Source organism: Dreissena polymorpha, chromosome 1 (genome assembly GCF_020536995.1).
Source record: "Dreissena polymorpha isolate Duluth1 chromosome 1, UMN_Dpol_1.0, whole genome shotgun sequence".
Lineage (NCBI taxonomy): Eukaryota > Metazoa > Mollusca > Bivalvia > Myida > Dreissenidae > Dreissena > Dreissena polymorpha.
The window spans coordinates 96495049-96511760 of NC_068355.1; the positions used below are offsets into that span (position 1 = coordinate 96495049).

Genomic DNA, 16712 nt, shown 5'->3' on the forward strand with positions numbered 1-16712 from the left:
TTATTTGGAGGAAATATCAAATTATTTGGGATATAATTGTGTTAAAAAATACTAAAGAAACTTTTAACCGAAATCAGCAGAATTCAGTGTTCTCTGCCCTACAAAGGTTGTATAAAAAAAATCAATACACACACGCTTTCCATGCAAAAACCTTGAACTTGTACATTGCAGCATAATTTTCGCGCGCTTTTGTTGGGAAATATACATGATGACTGTACATTGGAAGCATTTGTAAACGTTGTGTTAACATTGAAAATCTGAAGCATGTTTCGGATTACAAACTATTATTCTCATTTGGAAATTTAACATTTATCCTTGTGTTATAAAAATTATGTGTTATGAATTAAATATTAATTTGTCAAAACACTTTACGTGTCGTTTATTCATTCATAGGGAAAGACCCCCGATAATGTTGTAGAACTTTTGGTCCTACCCTTTTTCCATATTATATTTTGTGAATTGTAATTAATTTGTTATTGTCAATTGGAAATAAAATATGTTTAAACTAGTATATTCATTCATATTGTAGACGTACCTGTGAATAAAAACATATATTAATTTTTTATACAATTATCTTTATTTTTTATAAACCACAGTATTTAAACAATTTTTAATTACAATGTTTTTATTTTTTGGCATGCACAGTAGCACACTGCTACACTACGTGACCCGTGATTTTTGCCGCAATTCTCACATCACCGCAATCGATGCAACGTGACAAATTGCGGTGTTTCCGAGCGACAAGAAAATTTGGGTGATGTTTCGGCGACCGTCGCGCGATGTATCTCGCTGTTGCGCAATCAGCGCGAATCAGCGCAAATCATCGCGAACCGCCGTGATTCCCCTTTTTTCGCAATTTGCATTGACGGTAACACTTAAATTGTACATGTACATGTAACATATAAATGTACACTAGCATTATACATTGCAATAATAAAGCTTTTGTTGTTGTTGTATACAATGGACGTGTTAGCTAAAATACTCCCGTTAGGACATGAAGTCATGTCAGAAGCTTTAACGGCTGCAAATTGATATAACAGCGCAGAATGATCATGCAATAATTATTGAACATAACATCAGAGCTCCAGATAACATGCGTAAAGGCGTAAAAACGAATTAAATTTCTTACATAACGATTTATATAACAAACCTTTGCGTAAAGTTACGCATTGAAAAAATAAAACACGAATTCAAAATTTTCGAACGTGCGTAAAACTTCCAGTAGCAAATTATATACGGGAAACATTTCATCCCGGCTCTGACTGGTCTAGGCGCTCAATTAAAACTACAACTTTAAGTCAACGTCACTCAAGCGTTTGCTGTGAGGAAGAGCCACACCTAAGAACGGTCGAAAAGCCAAACGGTCTCGATTCTGTTCTCCTAGTATTGCAGGCGAGTCATTACTGTTTATTGTACCTTTTTAGTTACCCTGATCGTAATTTTTATAAACAAATAATATACTGTATACCTATTCAAAATGTCATTAAAATTAAATGTTAAATATAGTTTTTGATATGACTTTAACGGCGACCAAAAGGCCATTATGACCTAAGCCGAAGTGTCAGTGACCATTTTACATAAAAAATTTAAATGGCCGACCGAAGCGGAGTATCGAAGCGTGGAAGGCAAAAAAAGCCACTTCAGTGTCAAAAGTCCACGCTGCATGCATTGTTTCAATTAGATTAAACCAAAATGTTGAATTGTTGATGTGTCAAAAACAATGAATATAAAATTATTTGGTAATATATTGTTAAGAATTCATTCTTTCAATTAGATTAAACCAAAATGTTGAATTGTTGATGTGTCAAAAACAATGAATATAAAATTATTTGGTAATATATTGTTAAGAACTACTTTTTTAAATAGGGGGTAAAACAAGAATTATTTTTTACAATAAGGAGTAAATAAGAATTTGACCAAATTTTTATCTGGAGCTCTGTAACATATAAACATTATTTTACTAAGATTGTTTATAAAAACTTACAAGTAATGATATTCCAGGCCTGAAAACACTACCACTGTTCAAATTCCATATTGTTGCCATAAAGCACTGTGTAAATTGAAAGTTGCATAGTGTTACGTCATTGGTCGGTTATAAATACCTGTATCTTTATACATAGTATTTGATTTAGACGAAACTAATAATTTAGGTATTTACGTGGAATGTGAGATTAGTTTTCCTTTTAAACTTTGATCTTGGCGTGTGTGTTTATTGACGTTATTAATTATGTTAGACTTACTTTTGTACATCATTAAGAATTATAACGTGTTGCTCTTTTGTTATCAGTTTTTAGCAAAGATTCGCGCCTTAAGAAACGGAAAATTGTTACAGTGACACTTGCATTTGAAGGTTTCATGTAGATTACGTTTAATTATTTGGACTAAATTATGCTATAATTATTTATTTTCTGTTTCAGGCTCCAATGCAGATAACTCTTGTTACTCGCGTTACTTTCCGAGCGTTGTACATACATTCAAAATGTTTGATATGCCGGAATTACATTACTGTACTATTTTTTATCACATGTTAACATGGCATCGTGTAATATAATATGTTGTTGATGTTATTACATCATTGCCTATATATTAAAGCCATTAAACATTGTGTTTGTTTTGCTGAAAAAAAACGAGTATATCAACGTAACACTTAGCGTTCGCATAGTTCAATAAAGTTGTTGATGAATCGATGTACATGCATTTCTCTGGGTTTTCACACCTTGAAAAAAATCTCAACATTTGATACTTTCTTGTGTACTCTCCAACGTGTGATAGTGTTTGTTCTAGTGTCAAATTGGCACTCTTTGTACTTGTACAAACTGAGAAAAAATGTGACAATCAGAGGAACAACAGAATGGCGCTGCCAATTAACTGCCAAATAAGTGCGGGAATAGATCAAAGCGCATTGACAAAAAATAACAATATGCACATATTTTTCGGCGTTTACTCAAATGGTCTCTCACAACAAAAAAACTATATAAGTCACGGTATTCTAATTACTTCTATCATTTAAGTGTTTGCGAGTATCGTGCCTGACTGGAATATCATACGTTATATTTTTGTAAGTGTGTATTTTGCGTGATAAAATTTCACAAATTAAAGTGTAGTGAACATTTGTGCATATTGGATTTAGTGTACACTGTGTTACAATGGTGTTGCGGACACTGACACGTCAGGTGACCCACTTCGTAGTAAGGTTTCATTGTGATGAAACCTTAATGACACGGTCAAGAGGGCAGATCAGGACTGAAGACACAGTAAGTTTGTTTTTTTCAATCCAACCAAACGCATTTCGGATTATTTCTGTTGAAAATAAATCAAAACGACTTGTGGGTATGCACTATTTTGCCAAATATTTATGAATTTATATAAAATGCGTAAAAAAAACTTACATATACATATGTTTTACTATATAAATTGCAATAAAATTTAAGAACATTGTGTCGCAAAATGCGAAATAAGCCAGATATTTAATTGTTTTTCTCTATCCGGGATATTGTTTAAGTATGTTGATCCTGCATTAACAAATATACACAACAGTTGTGATAGACACCTATTAACTGTTAGATGCCAATAATATCACTTTAAGCGCGCGCCATTTGTTAGCAGTATTAAAGACGCTGTACATGTTATTATTTAATCTCTGGGCATGTCGTCATTTTCATTTTTATCGTAAACCGTGTTGTTATATATATCACATTATTTGGGTATAGTACCAGAAAGGCCGTTTACCAAAAGGCCTTCCCAAAAAGGCCGCACCAAAAAGGCCGCATAAGTGAACCAAAAAGGCCTCATGGTATACCAAAAAGGCCTTACAATATTTTGTATTATCATTGAATAGTTATGCTGCATATAATTATCATATCTATTAAATAGTCATAACTTTTTTATTAGTCTACTTCAAAGCCATTAATTTTATAATCAAAGTCGACAAAATTATCGCGAATTATCGCATACAGTATGAATTGTTCGTTAGTCACAATATTTTTCCTTGAGTAATAGATGTTTCAGTTTTTTAATTAAAAGCAATTTTGTAATCAAAGTTGGCATAATTATCTCTTATTAGCACGTAGGAATTATCCGTTTAAATAAAATTTTCTCTGAACTTTCTGTTTGCATCACAAAGTGTAACAAATGAGTAATGAGGGTGTTGTTAACTTACGTGGCGGCCAAATATATACAAGATCCAGAATTATTGAGAAATATATAACACGTTTATGTGTCAAAGTTGTCTATAGTAGTAGCTTTTTTTTACTCATTATATTGAAAAGTATACCGGACTTTATTTGGCGCTTGAAATATAGTGTTTTTAAATCGTGTAAATTATACGTATTTCTTCATGAGTGTTAATTTATTGTGTGTTGTCATTGTGTGAGTGTTGTGGTAAGGCCTCCAATCGTATAACATTAAATTTCGTCAAAAAAGTTACACACACACACAATATCTGTGAACAACGTTATTCTTAATTACTATGTAAAACAATAAAATAAATAAAATAAAATATACGCATATAGATTAGTGACTGCTGACAAATATTTAATATTTTTTAATATATATTATAAAGTATATACTATTTTATTATATATTATTAATTTCCTTTTAAACTATTTTTTGCAATGTTTAAAATATAAGAAGTGGAAAGAATTTGCATGTACAAAAAAAGCGCTAATCAAACCGGGTATCCAAGTGTCAATGGTCATTCACAGTTTGCGGCATCTGTTTTGATAAAGGATTAGTAAAACGCCCACATATGGTGTAAAATGATACGTATTGGCACCTATTGATAATAACCTGCGCATTTTAAAATCGTTCCCTAACTTTTAACGATATAAATCTAGCTACATTAAATTCGAAAGACTTAATCCGAAACAAATAAACATTTTATTCTAAAAATTATATAAAAATCTGTATTATTACGCATTTTATTAGCATTAAAAATATATTTAGCAAAGTTTATAATGTCTTTTTTATTAGGACTGCATTAGAATGTCAACTTTATTTATTAACGTTGGCCACATTTGACTGCTTGTACATTGTCTGTATATATCATAAATGTATATTTAAACATTAACAACAAATAAAGAAAATCATAAACTTCATAACTGTTAAATGACTTATTTCATATTGATTTATTTGTATTTGTTTGTAAACACGATTTGAAACCTTAAATAACAATAATTGCTTTAAGGCCTTTTGGTTCATTTTTTGGCCTTTTTGGTACGGTATGCGGCCTTTTTGGTCTTCGGCCTTTCTGGACCTAAACCCATTATTTGCATCTAAGTTTAATATTCATTTATTATTTATCATCGCGACATTTCTATATAAACAGCATTTATTCAACCGTTTCTACAAATGAACAAAAATTTGAAGCCCGTTGATTAATGTATTAGTCTATTTTACAATATAACGCTTCGATTTATCTATCTAGTGATAACAACAACAAACGTATCAAATTCGTTAATTTTATTTTGGACCATTTGCATATAATTCATATTCAACCTTACACAAGCAACACAATAACAACGTTATTAAATGTACAAATCCTACCTTCGTATTTTAATATGCATTTCTTATTTATCATCGCGACATTTCTATATAAACAGCATTTAACAACCGTTTCTACAAGTGAACAAATTCGAAGCCCGTTGATAATGTATTTAAGTCTATTTAGCAATATTACGATTTGTTCAATCTATCTAGTGATAACAACAAAAAACATATCAAAGTCGTTAATTTTATTTTGGACCGTTTGCACATTATTAACCCTTTCCCCGATAGATGCGTATAATCCCGAGTCTATCGATTCCCCGATACATGCGTTTATTACCGTCTCTATCGATTACCACATACATGCGAATTTGGCCGTGTCTATCCATTACCCGATAATCCCGTATATTCCCAATGTCCATTTTCAAATGCAAATTCTGATTGATATTAACGACAAAAGTGCTCAAGAAAACTCATAAACACAAACATCCGACATTTTTCTAAAGTGTCAAATAAATTTTGGCATATGTTTCTATTTAAAGATTTGATGAAATAGGTGTCCAATCGGGACAATGGTATTCAAATTAGCGTAAATAACATAATGTGGTGTGCGCGCATCGTGTACAGTTATTGTTCTGTTACAAATTGTAGCCAGAAATAAATACATGTATATGCCCATGATAATTTCGTGTCAGGTCTTTGTTTGGACAAAAAGAGCGCGAAAATAGGCGTGGGTGTATTTATTTATAACAAAAACTGCGTAGCGCAGACAGCAACGTAAAAGCTTCGTAGTGAATTTCCATTTAAGTATTGGGGCATCTCGCAAATGATTTTGACATTTTCCTGAATAAAATAAAAGTAATAAACGCTGTATCATTTTCATATGTTAGTTCCTTCAATATTGCAACAATTATTGTACTGTATCTGATTGCACGCAAAGTGCCGTGTACAGTTCATGAATATTCTTTTACAACGACCAATTAACAGCGTCATCTATATTTAGATTTTATGCAATATGTACAAGTCATTTTCTGGAAATTGGGAGAAAGTAAAAGTGATTTTCGAAAATAGACCAACGTTTTTTTCCATTTAATTTGTCATAATTATTAATATTTTATGTTGTCTGTGTATGTTTGTTTGGTTCTTATTTATCTTATGAAAATTAATATCGTAATGATAAATGTTTAAAGCAAGTCCCGTTTCCGAGATCATTTACGAGAATTACTTCAATATATTTACTGACATATAAAATTATGGTTTTGACAGACGACACGTGCTAATCTAAAGTTGGTGTTTTTGTAATACACAGGATATTGGATTATCGCTGCTTGATTGAGCAATAAAACAAAGACGCAGTCGGCGGTTTTCAGTAGGCCTTTTGTACTGACCAACATAATAATTAATAATGCATAATCTTATCTAACATTTAGGGATAAAACACACAGGATACTAGACACTTTGGGCTTGTTTGGGCCATAAAACGCAATCCCGGTGGCTTTTTTCAGTAGTACACGTGTCCAGAAACTAACGAGTTCGGGTAATAAAGCACAGAGATTATGATCTGAAAACTGCATGGAGTCTGAAATAAAAACAAAATGCCGACAAATCAAAAGATTAATCTCTTAATGTTACAATTCAATATTTTAAGGTGGGGTTCTCACTGCATTTCTTGTTGCATTCGCATACACTTGTATTACTTGTTATAACTTATATCCTCGTATTATTTATTAGAATACAGACTTAAAATTTATATGGTTGGAATGAGAATTTATTTCTCTACAATATTTACATTGACACAAATGATGTGAAATGCAAGAAACTAAGTGAAAATTAAGCCTAAACAAGACAGGTGTAACAGTTGAGAATGTTTCCATTATTTTTCCAATAACCCTATTGAGATGGTGTAGTCAGGCTTATCAGCTGTATATGGAGTCACTGTTATCAGAACAGCAGGACTGGTATTGGCCTGGAGTAGCAGATCAGATAAGAGGTCTATCAGGGAAAGGGTTAATATTCAACCTGACACAAGCAACACAATAACACCGTTATTTAATGTGCAAATCCTGTTTGTGGGGTAACTACATTGTCCATCATGTTACACTTTCACAAGCCCACTATACAACACGCAGACTTGTCAGCTTCCGAGTCATATCCTCAGTTGACAGTAAATTTGAGAAGTACTGGAAACTTTTTCCACTTGACCGTTCGCTAAATAGTTTGCTTGGAATATCTCTTGTTGCTTTTCCGTTCATTGCCACACAAACGGGAGAAACTTTAAAGACATGGTCGATGTACAGGTTGCAAACCTCAACAGTCATTTCTGTTTCCCAAAACTCCTGGAGACCATCTTCCAGCTCTTCTTTAGTTCTTGGACTTTTCTTCGCGACGTGCCGTTTCATCTGACTCCAGACAAACTCGATTGGGTTGAGCTAGCTAGATCAGGACTTCCTGTAAAACAAGAGCACCGCCTTGCGGGTGCAGACCGCTCATCTATTTTCTTTTTAAAGGTGAAGGGACTCTCCTTTTCAATCACAAAGGAGGGAGGGGTGGAGTGAAGAGGGGTGTATAGTGTGGGGGCGTGGACATTTATTACATTATCTTCCAAAAATGCAAAAAAAAATTTGTGGGGGGTTGGGGGGGGATTCTTGGGTGCGATGGTTGGACGGTATTTCAAACATAAAATAATAAAAATAAATATTTGGGTTTTTTAACCGTTTCAAATATTTAAAAAATGGGGGGGTGGGGTGGGGGGGGGGGGCTATAGTATAGTGTGAGGGTGTGGTGGTCATTTGTGAGATGATCTTTAAAAAAAAAAAAAAAAAAATAGGGGGGGGGGGGATTCGGAGGGGGGGGGGGGGGGGTATAGTATAGTGCGAGGGCGTGGGGTCATTTGTGAGATGATCTTTAAAAAAAAAAAAAAATTGGGGGGGGGATGATTCGGGGGGAGGGGGGAGGGCACGGGGGATGGTTTGGGTGGAGTCTATTGTGGTATGTCAGGTAAGAGTAGTTTTGTCAAAGTATCAATCAAATCTAATCATAAATAAAGAAGTTATGGCATTTTTAGCAAAATTTAATAATTTGACCTTGAGAGTCAAGGTCATTCAAAGGTCAAGGTTAAATTCAACTTGACAGGTACAGTAACCTCATGATAGCATGAACGTATTTGAAGTTTGAAAGCAATAGCCTTGATACTTTAAAAGTAAAGTAAAATTTAACCATATATTCAAAGTTACTAAGTCAAAAAAGGGCCATAATTCCGTAAAAATGACAACCAGAGTTATGCAACTTGTCCTTTTAACTGTACCCTTGTGATAGTTTGCGAGTGTTCCAAGTATGAAAGCAATACATATGATAGTTTAGGGGTAAAGTGGACCAAAACACAAAACTTAACAAAATTTTCAATTTTCTAAGTATAAAGGGCCCATAATTCCGTCCAAATGCCAGTCAGAGTTACATAACTTTGCCTGCACAGTCCCCTTATGATAGTTAATAAGTGTTGCAAGTATGAAAGCAATAGCTTTGATACTGTAGGAATAAAGTGGACCTAAACACAAAACTTAACCAAATTTTCAATTTTCTAAGTATAAAAAGGGCACATAATTCTGTCAAAATGCCAGTCAGAGTTACATTACTTTGCCTGCACAGTTTTCTTATGATAGTAAGTAAGTGTTGCAAGTATGAAAGCAATAGCTTTGATACTTAAGGAATAAAATGGACCTAAACACAAAACTTAACCAAAATTTTCAATTTTCTAAGTATAAAAAGGGCACATAATTGTGTCAAAATGCATGTCAGAGTTATCTAACTTTGCCTGCCCAGTCCCCTCATGATAGTAAGTAAGTGTACCAAGTTTGAATGCAATAGCATTGATACTTTCTGAGAAAAGTGGACCTAAATGCAAAACTTAACCGGACGCCGACCCAGACGCCGACGCAGACGCCGACGCCAAGGTGATGACAATAGCTCATAATTTTTTTTCAAAAAATAGATGAGCTAATAAATCATGGTTTGACTGGTGGTACTTTTTCATATAAACTAAGCTATGTTTTATGCATTGCAGAAATCAATTTCGTTGTAAAAAAAGGATGTAGCCCATTTGAAAGTCATGGCTCAATACTAGTATCATCTTGATAAATATTTCCGCGTTTACAGTTACACTGTAAACGCGTGATCTTTTTTTTCCTAAAATGAACTGTACATGGAATGTTTGTATACATTTTATTATCATATAAACACTTGCGGATAACGTCTTTGAATAAACTTATGTAGGCATTGTCGCAATTTAAACAATGAATATGACATGCAAGGTAAATATTGGTATCTTCAATGCGTGTATCTGTATGCAAAAGTGGTATATGTCAAGGCAAATATCTATATTGTCTAAGGAAGTTCGAAATGTAGATTGACATGTAAACTAAATCGAACAAATTGATAACATTAATTTACAAGTAATGTTATTCTTGAAACTTACCGGATGGCCACACGTTCCACCAGTTTATTCCATTGTCTTCCATGGACCTCTTAGACATGTTAGAACGATGTTTAGGGTCATTATCTTGTTGGAATCGATGTCCGTCTGGATAAGTTGTTTTCACAAATGGCAGCAACGCATTTCCAAGCATTTCCTTCGTAAAGAAAGAACTGTCCATGATTCCATCAAATATAAGCATAGGGGTAGGACCACGACGGCTTATACCCGCCCAAACATGCACTTTTAATGGGTGTTTTGGTTTTGGTATCGATGTCCGTGCAGATCCCTCAGGACGGTAGCTCGTAGTTCGATTGTTGTTTAGCTGAACTGAACTTTCATCTGTAAAAATGATATCTTCTTAGCTGTCGTTTGCCTCTATTAATGTCTTGCAAAAGTCTACCCTCATACAAGATTGCGCGTATAACCCTCTGGGAATACCGCGGATTGCTGTGTGTAAAGCCAGCTGCCTTAATTAGTCTCTGAGTTGTCCTCAAACAGAACTTGGCACCATCTTTTTTCAACTCCTTATGTACGTCCGTGCTAGATTGAAGATAGTTGCGAGTCAACGAATCAACCACTATTTCCAAATCTCTATGAGAAACTGACCGGAATGTTTTAGGCTTAACGCTAATGCCACCAGGATTGAATGATCCGTTAATATATTGCTTAATCCAGTAAGACACCACTTGTCGCGACAGAACAACTCCCTTAAGTCTTAACTCTTTCACAATCACATTAACCTTTACACCAGACTTGTACAATCCAATTATTTCTAATTTGGTGTCATGCGAAATTTTACTCATTTTGCAGAATATAAATAAAATTGTAAATGTACAGAATTATACTCTAGCTGTGTCAAATTTACTCAACTATTTAAAGAAATAATTATCTAGCAGTTTGTGTTCCATATATATATACATATACGCCAGCAGCGCAGGTCGGGTTTACAGTATTTGACACTATCCTTGTGTATTGACTTGCAATCAATCATGACACTACACTAGGATTTTGACTTATAACAATGTTTGACAATACCCATGTATATGTTGACCGATGTACGGAAGAAACCCCCTCCGGAATAAACACCCTTCCCTAAAATTGGCATAACTATATGCGTATCTTTTTTCATCAACAATTTGTTTATTGCTTTTAAATATAATGCTTGTTTGATCTTTGTAAATAAATGTAAATATATATTATTATATTTTTGTCAATTTTATCCTTAAATAATAAAAAAAATTCCGCCATCATAAATTATTTGTTTTATTACTCTTGATTAATTGTAACAACCAAGTATCTTTCACATGAGTCAATTATCAAGATAGCGATGTTTGAGATACACAGCTTGAATATTTAATGTGTATCAATAACAACTTGTGAACGAACGAACGACCGGTGCACTTCTTTAATCAGATTTTCGCACCTTCATTAAATTATGGATTTTGGATAACAATAATAGAAAGGGGGTTTATTCCGCCTATCCGAAAACTTAAAGGGGGTTTGTTCCGCTATGGAAGGGTGTTTCTTCCGTGTATGCAAACTGTGAAAGGGAGTTTCTTCCGTTATGCCGTTTTTAGGGAAGGGTGTTTCTTCCGAAGGGGATTTATTCCGGTAATCATATTGACCCGCAGACAAAATAAATTGCTCTTAGTAAATGGTTGATTTTTAGCTTGCAGGTCGTTGTGGGAAATTCTTATCCCGTGCAATGGGGTCGAACAAAAAATGCCGTCAACGAAGCGGCAATACTCGCGGAAGGGTACAGTGAAGCCGAAATGAAAGGCAAGATGAGTGCGATGATGGCAAAAGGAACGCAAGTAAGGCGAAAAGAACCGCCAACCATCAAATCAGTCAGACAAAAGGTATATATATTACACATAATTATGTAATTTTGTAATCTTCAGTTAATTTCTTAAAACAACAATTCTTACTCACCAGCGATAATTTGTTAAAAATGGGGCACAGTCAATCGAAACTTGTGTGCGTTTGGAAGTCAAACATACAACTAGCGGTGCATTATTACAAATACAGACACTATTTATCTAATTTGATTACAATGAAACGGAACATGTCTTCGTATGAAATTGAAATATGCAACTTATGATGTATTCTTACAAATACGAAAATGATACTGTATTAATAATCAAACTGGAGTACATTGATCATTTTTATAGTCAAACTTTTACCATAAGCATATATTTACGAAACAAAATATTTTCTTGGTACATATATATGTGTACATGCAGGTAGGAGCACTACCTTCTGGTAAAACCCAGGAAAAGTGTGTTGAGTTTAACTGACATTCGTGATATGCTCAAAATGTAACAAAAATTTCAAAACATCGGGTTGTGTATATATTCATGTATCATGATATTTTAATCTATATGATTTGCAGACCAAAGCAGGCAAACCGGTGGCACAGATCAGCCGAAGAGTTGTTCCGGCACCTGACACGTCTTCAGTGCCCCCACCAGGTTCGGTGTCACAGGATCAGCCGTCGCCGGTGCCTGAGTCGTCGATGTCAGCCAATGGCATGCATCTGCCTCAGCAGACACCGGTGTATATTGTGCAGCCGTTGATGTCAGCTACTCAGCAAGCGCACGTGCCTGACCAAACACCGGTGTACAACGAGCAGCCGTTGATGTCAGCTACTCAGCAAGCGATCGTGCCTGACCAGACACCGGAGTACTACGAGCAGCTGTTGATGTCAGCTACTCAGCAAGCGATCGTGCCTGACCAGACACCGGTGTACAACGAGCAGTCGTTGATGTCAGCTACTCAGCAAGCACACATGCACGTGCCTGACCAGACACCGGTGTACAACGAGCAGCCGTTGATGTCAGCTACTCAGCAAGCGCACGTGCCTGACCAGACACCGGTGTACAAGGAGCAGCCGTTGATGTCAGCTACTCAGCAAGCGCATGTGCACGTGCCTGACCGGACACCGGTGTACAACGTGCAGCCGTTGATGTCAGCTACTCAGCAAGCGCACCTGCCTGACCAGACACCGGTGTACAACGTGCAGCCGTTGATGTCAGCTACTCAGCAAGCGATTGTGCCTGACCAGACACCGGTGTACAACGAGCAGCCATTGATCTCAGCTCTTCAGCAAGCGCACAAGCACGCGCCTGAACAGACACCAGTGTACAACGTGCAGCCATTAATGCCAGCTCTTCAGCAAGCGCACGTGCACAACCAGACATCCGACGTTCAGCCAATTACACCAGAGGTTCAGCATTCAGAAGCGTCTGTCCTAGGAGCGTCTATTTCCCTGTGGTTAAGCTCGCTGCTTGCAGAGCCTCTACCGACACTGACACCCACGTCAATCGCTTCAACGCCAGCTAGGCCGTCAGCTTTCCGGACAACCCGTCCGGACTTTGGTGGCAGCAATCTGACGGTGACCTCATCATTTTACCAGCTTGTTGAGGGGCGTCGGGTAGTGGAGCGTGATGTGAACAGGCTGACACGGCAGGTGGAGGCTCTGACCAGGAGCAATATTGCCCAGACCCAGGAGATCGCCTCCCTGAAAGAAATGGGCGCATCGCTGGTTATGGCCTCATATCATCAGGCAGCTCAAGTAGCATCTGCACCACAGCCGCCACTTGCTACTGAAAGGGAGAATGCAGAGGCCATCATCCCGAGTCACGCCATGCTGTCAGATGATGAAGTGCGCTTGATACATCAGGCATCAAACGGCGCAATGAACTTCGCTGCACATTTGACGCAGAGGCTGTTCCCGGAACTTTTTACAGCTTCAATGATCCGCCTGCATTACAACTACCATGGTGGTAGGAAGGATAAGAAGCAGCCGCTTAGCCCTCGTCGGAAAAGCGCCATCCGGACGTACGTGATACGCCACTTCCCGTCCATGGCAGACGACAACAACTGGCGAAATGAGGGAATACCAAAGATAAATGAAATGCTCCGTCGTCAGACACGCATGCCAGCTGCCATGGAGCAGTAATTGGAGGTTGAGAACATTCAACAGTGTGTTTTATATGCAAAAATGTAAATAATACCATATTTGCTGTTCGGTTGTGTAAATAAAGTTTATATATTGATACATTTTAAAAGATATAATATTTACAGGTACATTTATACATTGATTTCGTATGATGAAAATAAATAGTTTTTGGGAACATTTATATGTATTATACGTGTGTATATTGATTTCGTCAATGTACGATGACAATAAAATGTTGGTCTTTGCTTTGTTATTTTTTATTCAATTCATTTAATTGTGCATGTAAGAGTCATTGAAACTGATAACTTTACAAATATAAGAAACATTAAAACTCAACCAAGTTTTCTACTCTTATATTTAATTATTGAAGATACACAGTAATCTAACAATGCAGATTAAATCTGCAATTCTGCAAATGTTCAGGAAGCGTTTTATGAACTCCTTGCAATAATATGCAAAGCATTGTTAAGCAACAAAATAATTAACAAGTGAACATCTGCGTTCAAAATTGCCGATGTTGAAGGAACGAAACCCAGATTGGCAACTTATCCGTCTGTTTAACCAATTTTAATCGCTTTGCGTAGCCATCTGTTGCTAGATTATTTTAGTATGTTGTTTCAATAAATAAAAGATGTATTTACTCTTTTATAAATATATAGAGCATATCTTTATTCATGCTTGTTAAAATAGCTTTTCAAATGAGTGTACGTTGTAACACAAAGCCCTCGCTGCACTATTGGTTAACGCAAGTGCGTAAAAATTAAACACATGATAATTGTATTGAGAGCAACCTACACTATAATACCTTTAATATGTGCTTGATTAATGATCGCAAAAATCATTCCTTATCCTGATGCTTTTTGTCACTTGAAATTGTGCCATTATTATAACAAGAGCACCGCCTTGCGGGTGCAGACCGCTCATCTATTTTCTTTTTAAAGGTGAAGGGACTCTCATTTTCAATTACAAAGGAGGGAGGGGTGGAGTGAAGAGGGGTGCATTGTGTGGGGGTGTGGACATTTATTACATTATCTTCCAAAAATGCAAAAAAAAGGAGAAAAAAAAATCGGGAAGGGGGGTGGGGGGTGAGGGGGGGGATTCTTGGGTGCGATGGTTGGACGGTATTTCAAACATAAAATAATAAAAATAAATATTTGTGTTTTTTAACCGTTTAAAAAAAAAATGGGGGGGTGAGGTGGGGGGGGAGTATAGTGTGAGGGTGTGGTGGTTATTTGTGAGATGATCTAAAAAAAAAAATAAAAAAAAAAGAAGAAAAAAATTTGGGGGGGGGGGGGGATTCGGGTGGGGGAGGGGGGTTGGGGGGGGATTCTTGGGTGCGATGGTTGGACGGTATTTCAAACATAAAATAATCAAAATAAATAGTTTTGTTTTTTAACCGTTTAAAAAAAAAAAAAATTGGGGAGGGGGTGGGGTGGGGTGGGGGGTATAGTGTGAGGGTGTGGTGGTTGTGAGATGATATTAAAAAAAAAAAAAAAAAAAAAAAAAAAAATAGGGGGGGGGATTCGGGGGGGGGGGGGGGGGGGGGGGGGGGCACGGGCGATGGTTTGGGTGGAGTCTATTGTGGTACGTCAGGTAAGAGTAGTTTTGTCAAAGTATCAATCAAATCTAATCATAAATAAAGAATTAATGGCAATTTTAGCAAAATTTAATAATTTGACCTTGAGAGTCAAGGTCATTCAAAGGTCAAGGTAAAATTCAACTTGCCAGGTACAGTAACCTCATGATAGCATGAAAGTATTTGAAGTTTGAAAGCAATAGCCTTGATACTTAAGAAGTAAAGTGGATCGAAACACAAAATTTAACCATATATTCAAAGTTACTAAGTAAAAAAAGGGTCATAATTCTGTAAAAATGACATCCAGAGTTATGCAACTTGTCCTTTTACTGTACCCTTATGATAGTTTGCGAGTGTTCCAAGTATGAAAGCAATATCTATGATACTTTAGGGGTAAAGTGGACCAAAACACAAAACTTAACCAAACTTTCAATTTTTTAAGTATAAAGGGCCCATAATTCCGTCCAAATGCCAGTCAGAGTTACATAACTTTGCCTGCACAGTCCCCTTACGATAGTTAATTAGTGTTGCAAGTATGAAAGCAATAGCTTTGATACTGTAGGAATAAAGTGGACCTAAACACAAAACATAACCAAATTTTCAATTTTCTAAGTATAAAAAGGGCACATAATTCTGTCAAAATGCCAGTCAGAGTTACATTACTTTGCCTGCACAGTCCCCTTATGATACTTAGTAAGTGTTGCAAGTATGAAAGCAATAGCTTTGATACTTAAGGAATAAAATGGACCTAAATACAAAACTTAACCAAAATTTTCAATTTTCTAAGTATAAAAAGGGCACATAATTCTGTCAAAATGCACGCCAGAGTTATCTAACTTTGCCTGCCCAGTCCCCTCATGATAGTAAGTAAGTGTACCAAGTTTAAATGCAATAGCATTGATACTTTCTGAAAAAAGTGGACCTAAACACAAAACTTAACCAAAATTTTCAATTTTCTAAGTATAAAAAGGGCACATAATTCAGTCAAAATGCACGCCAGAGTTATCTAACTTTGCCTGCCCAGTCCCCTCATGATAGTAAGTAAGTGTACCAAGTTTGAATGCAATAGCATTGATACTTTCTGAGAAAAGTGGACCTAAACGTAAAACTTAACCGGACGCCGACGCCAAGGTGATGACAATAGCTCATAATTTTTTTTCAAAAAATAGATGAGCTAAAAATGACAATTAGGATGACGATAATGACGTTGATGTTGATTC

At 36.1% G+C, this 16712-nt stretch overlaps 1 protein-coding gene and 1 long non-coding RNA gene across 4 annotated transcripts; one reads left to right on the plus strand and one right to left on the minus strand.

The window, feature by feature from the left end:
* The first annotated feature begins 2323 nt into the window (after positions 1-2323).
* On the plus strand, positions 2324-14034 carry LOC127841574 (zonadhesin-like). 2 transcript variants are annotated; one of them, XM_052370500.1, is made up of 3 exons: positions 2324-3254; positions 11625-11814; positions 12348-14034. In XM_052370500.1, exons 2-3 carry the CDS (start codon positions 11728-11730, stop codon positions 13914-13916), a joined length of 1656 nt encoding a protein of 551 aa, XP_052226460.1. In that variant the 5' UTR covers positions 2324-3254; positions 11625-11727; the 3' UTR covers positions 13917-14034. The 2 variants fall into 2 exon arrangements, with proteins under 2 accessions (XP_052226460.1, XP_052226467.1); XM_052370507.1 differs by lacking the exon at positions 2324-3254 and having other exon boundaries at positions 11421-11814.
* LOC127841760 (uncharacterized) lies at positions 8844-16667 on the minus strand. Of its 2 annotated transcripts, none has more exons than XR_008031318.1 (2): positions 16415-16667; positions 8844-9028 (listed from the first exon to the last, which is right to left on the minus strand). It is a non-coding gene; the product is annotated as an uncharacterized LOC127841760 (long non-coding RNA). The 2 variants fall into 2 exon arrangements; XR_008031320.1 differs by lacking the exon at positions 16415-16667 and adding an exon at positions 9202-9496.
* Positions 16668-16712: the final 45 nt, after the last annotated feature.

What these genes read in the sequence shown, in the direction of transcription:
- LOC127841574 (XM_052370500.1), top strand. Translation starts at nt 11,728, where the DNA reads ATGAAAGGCAAGATGAGTGCGATGATGGCAAAAGGAACGCAAGTAAGG. An exon ending in TCAAATCAGTCAGACAAAAG is followed by an intron (nt 11,815 to 12,347) that starts GTATATATATTA and finishes TATGATTTGCAG; the next exon opens with ACCAAAGCAGGCAAACCGGT.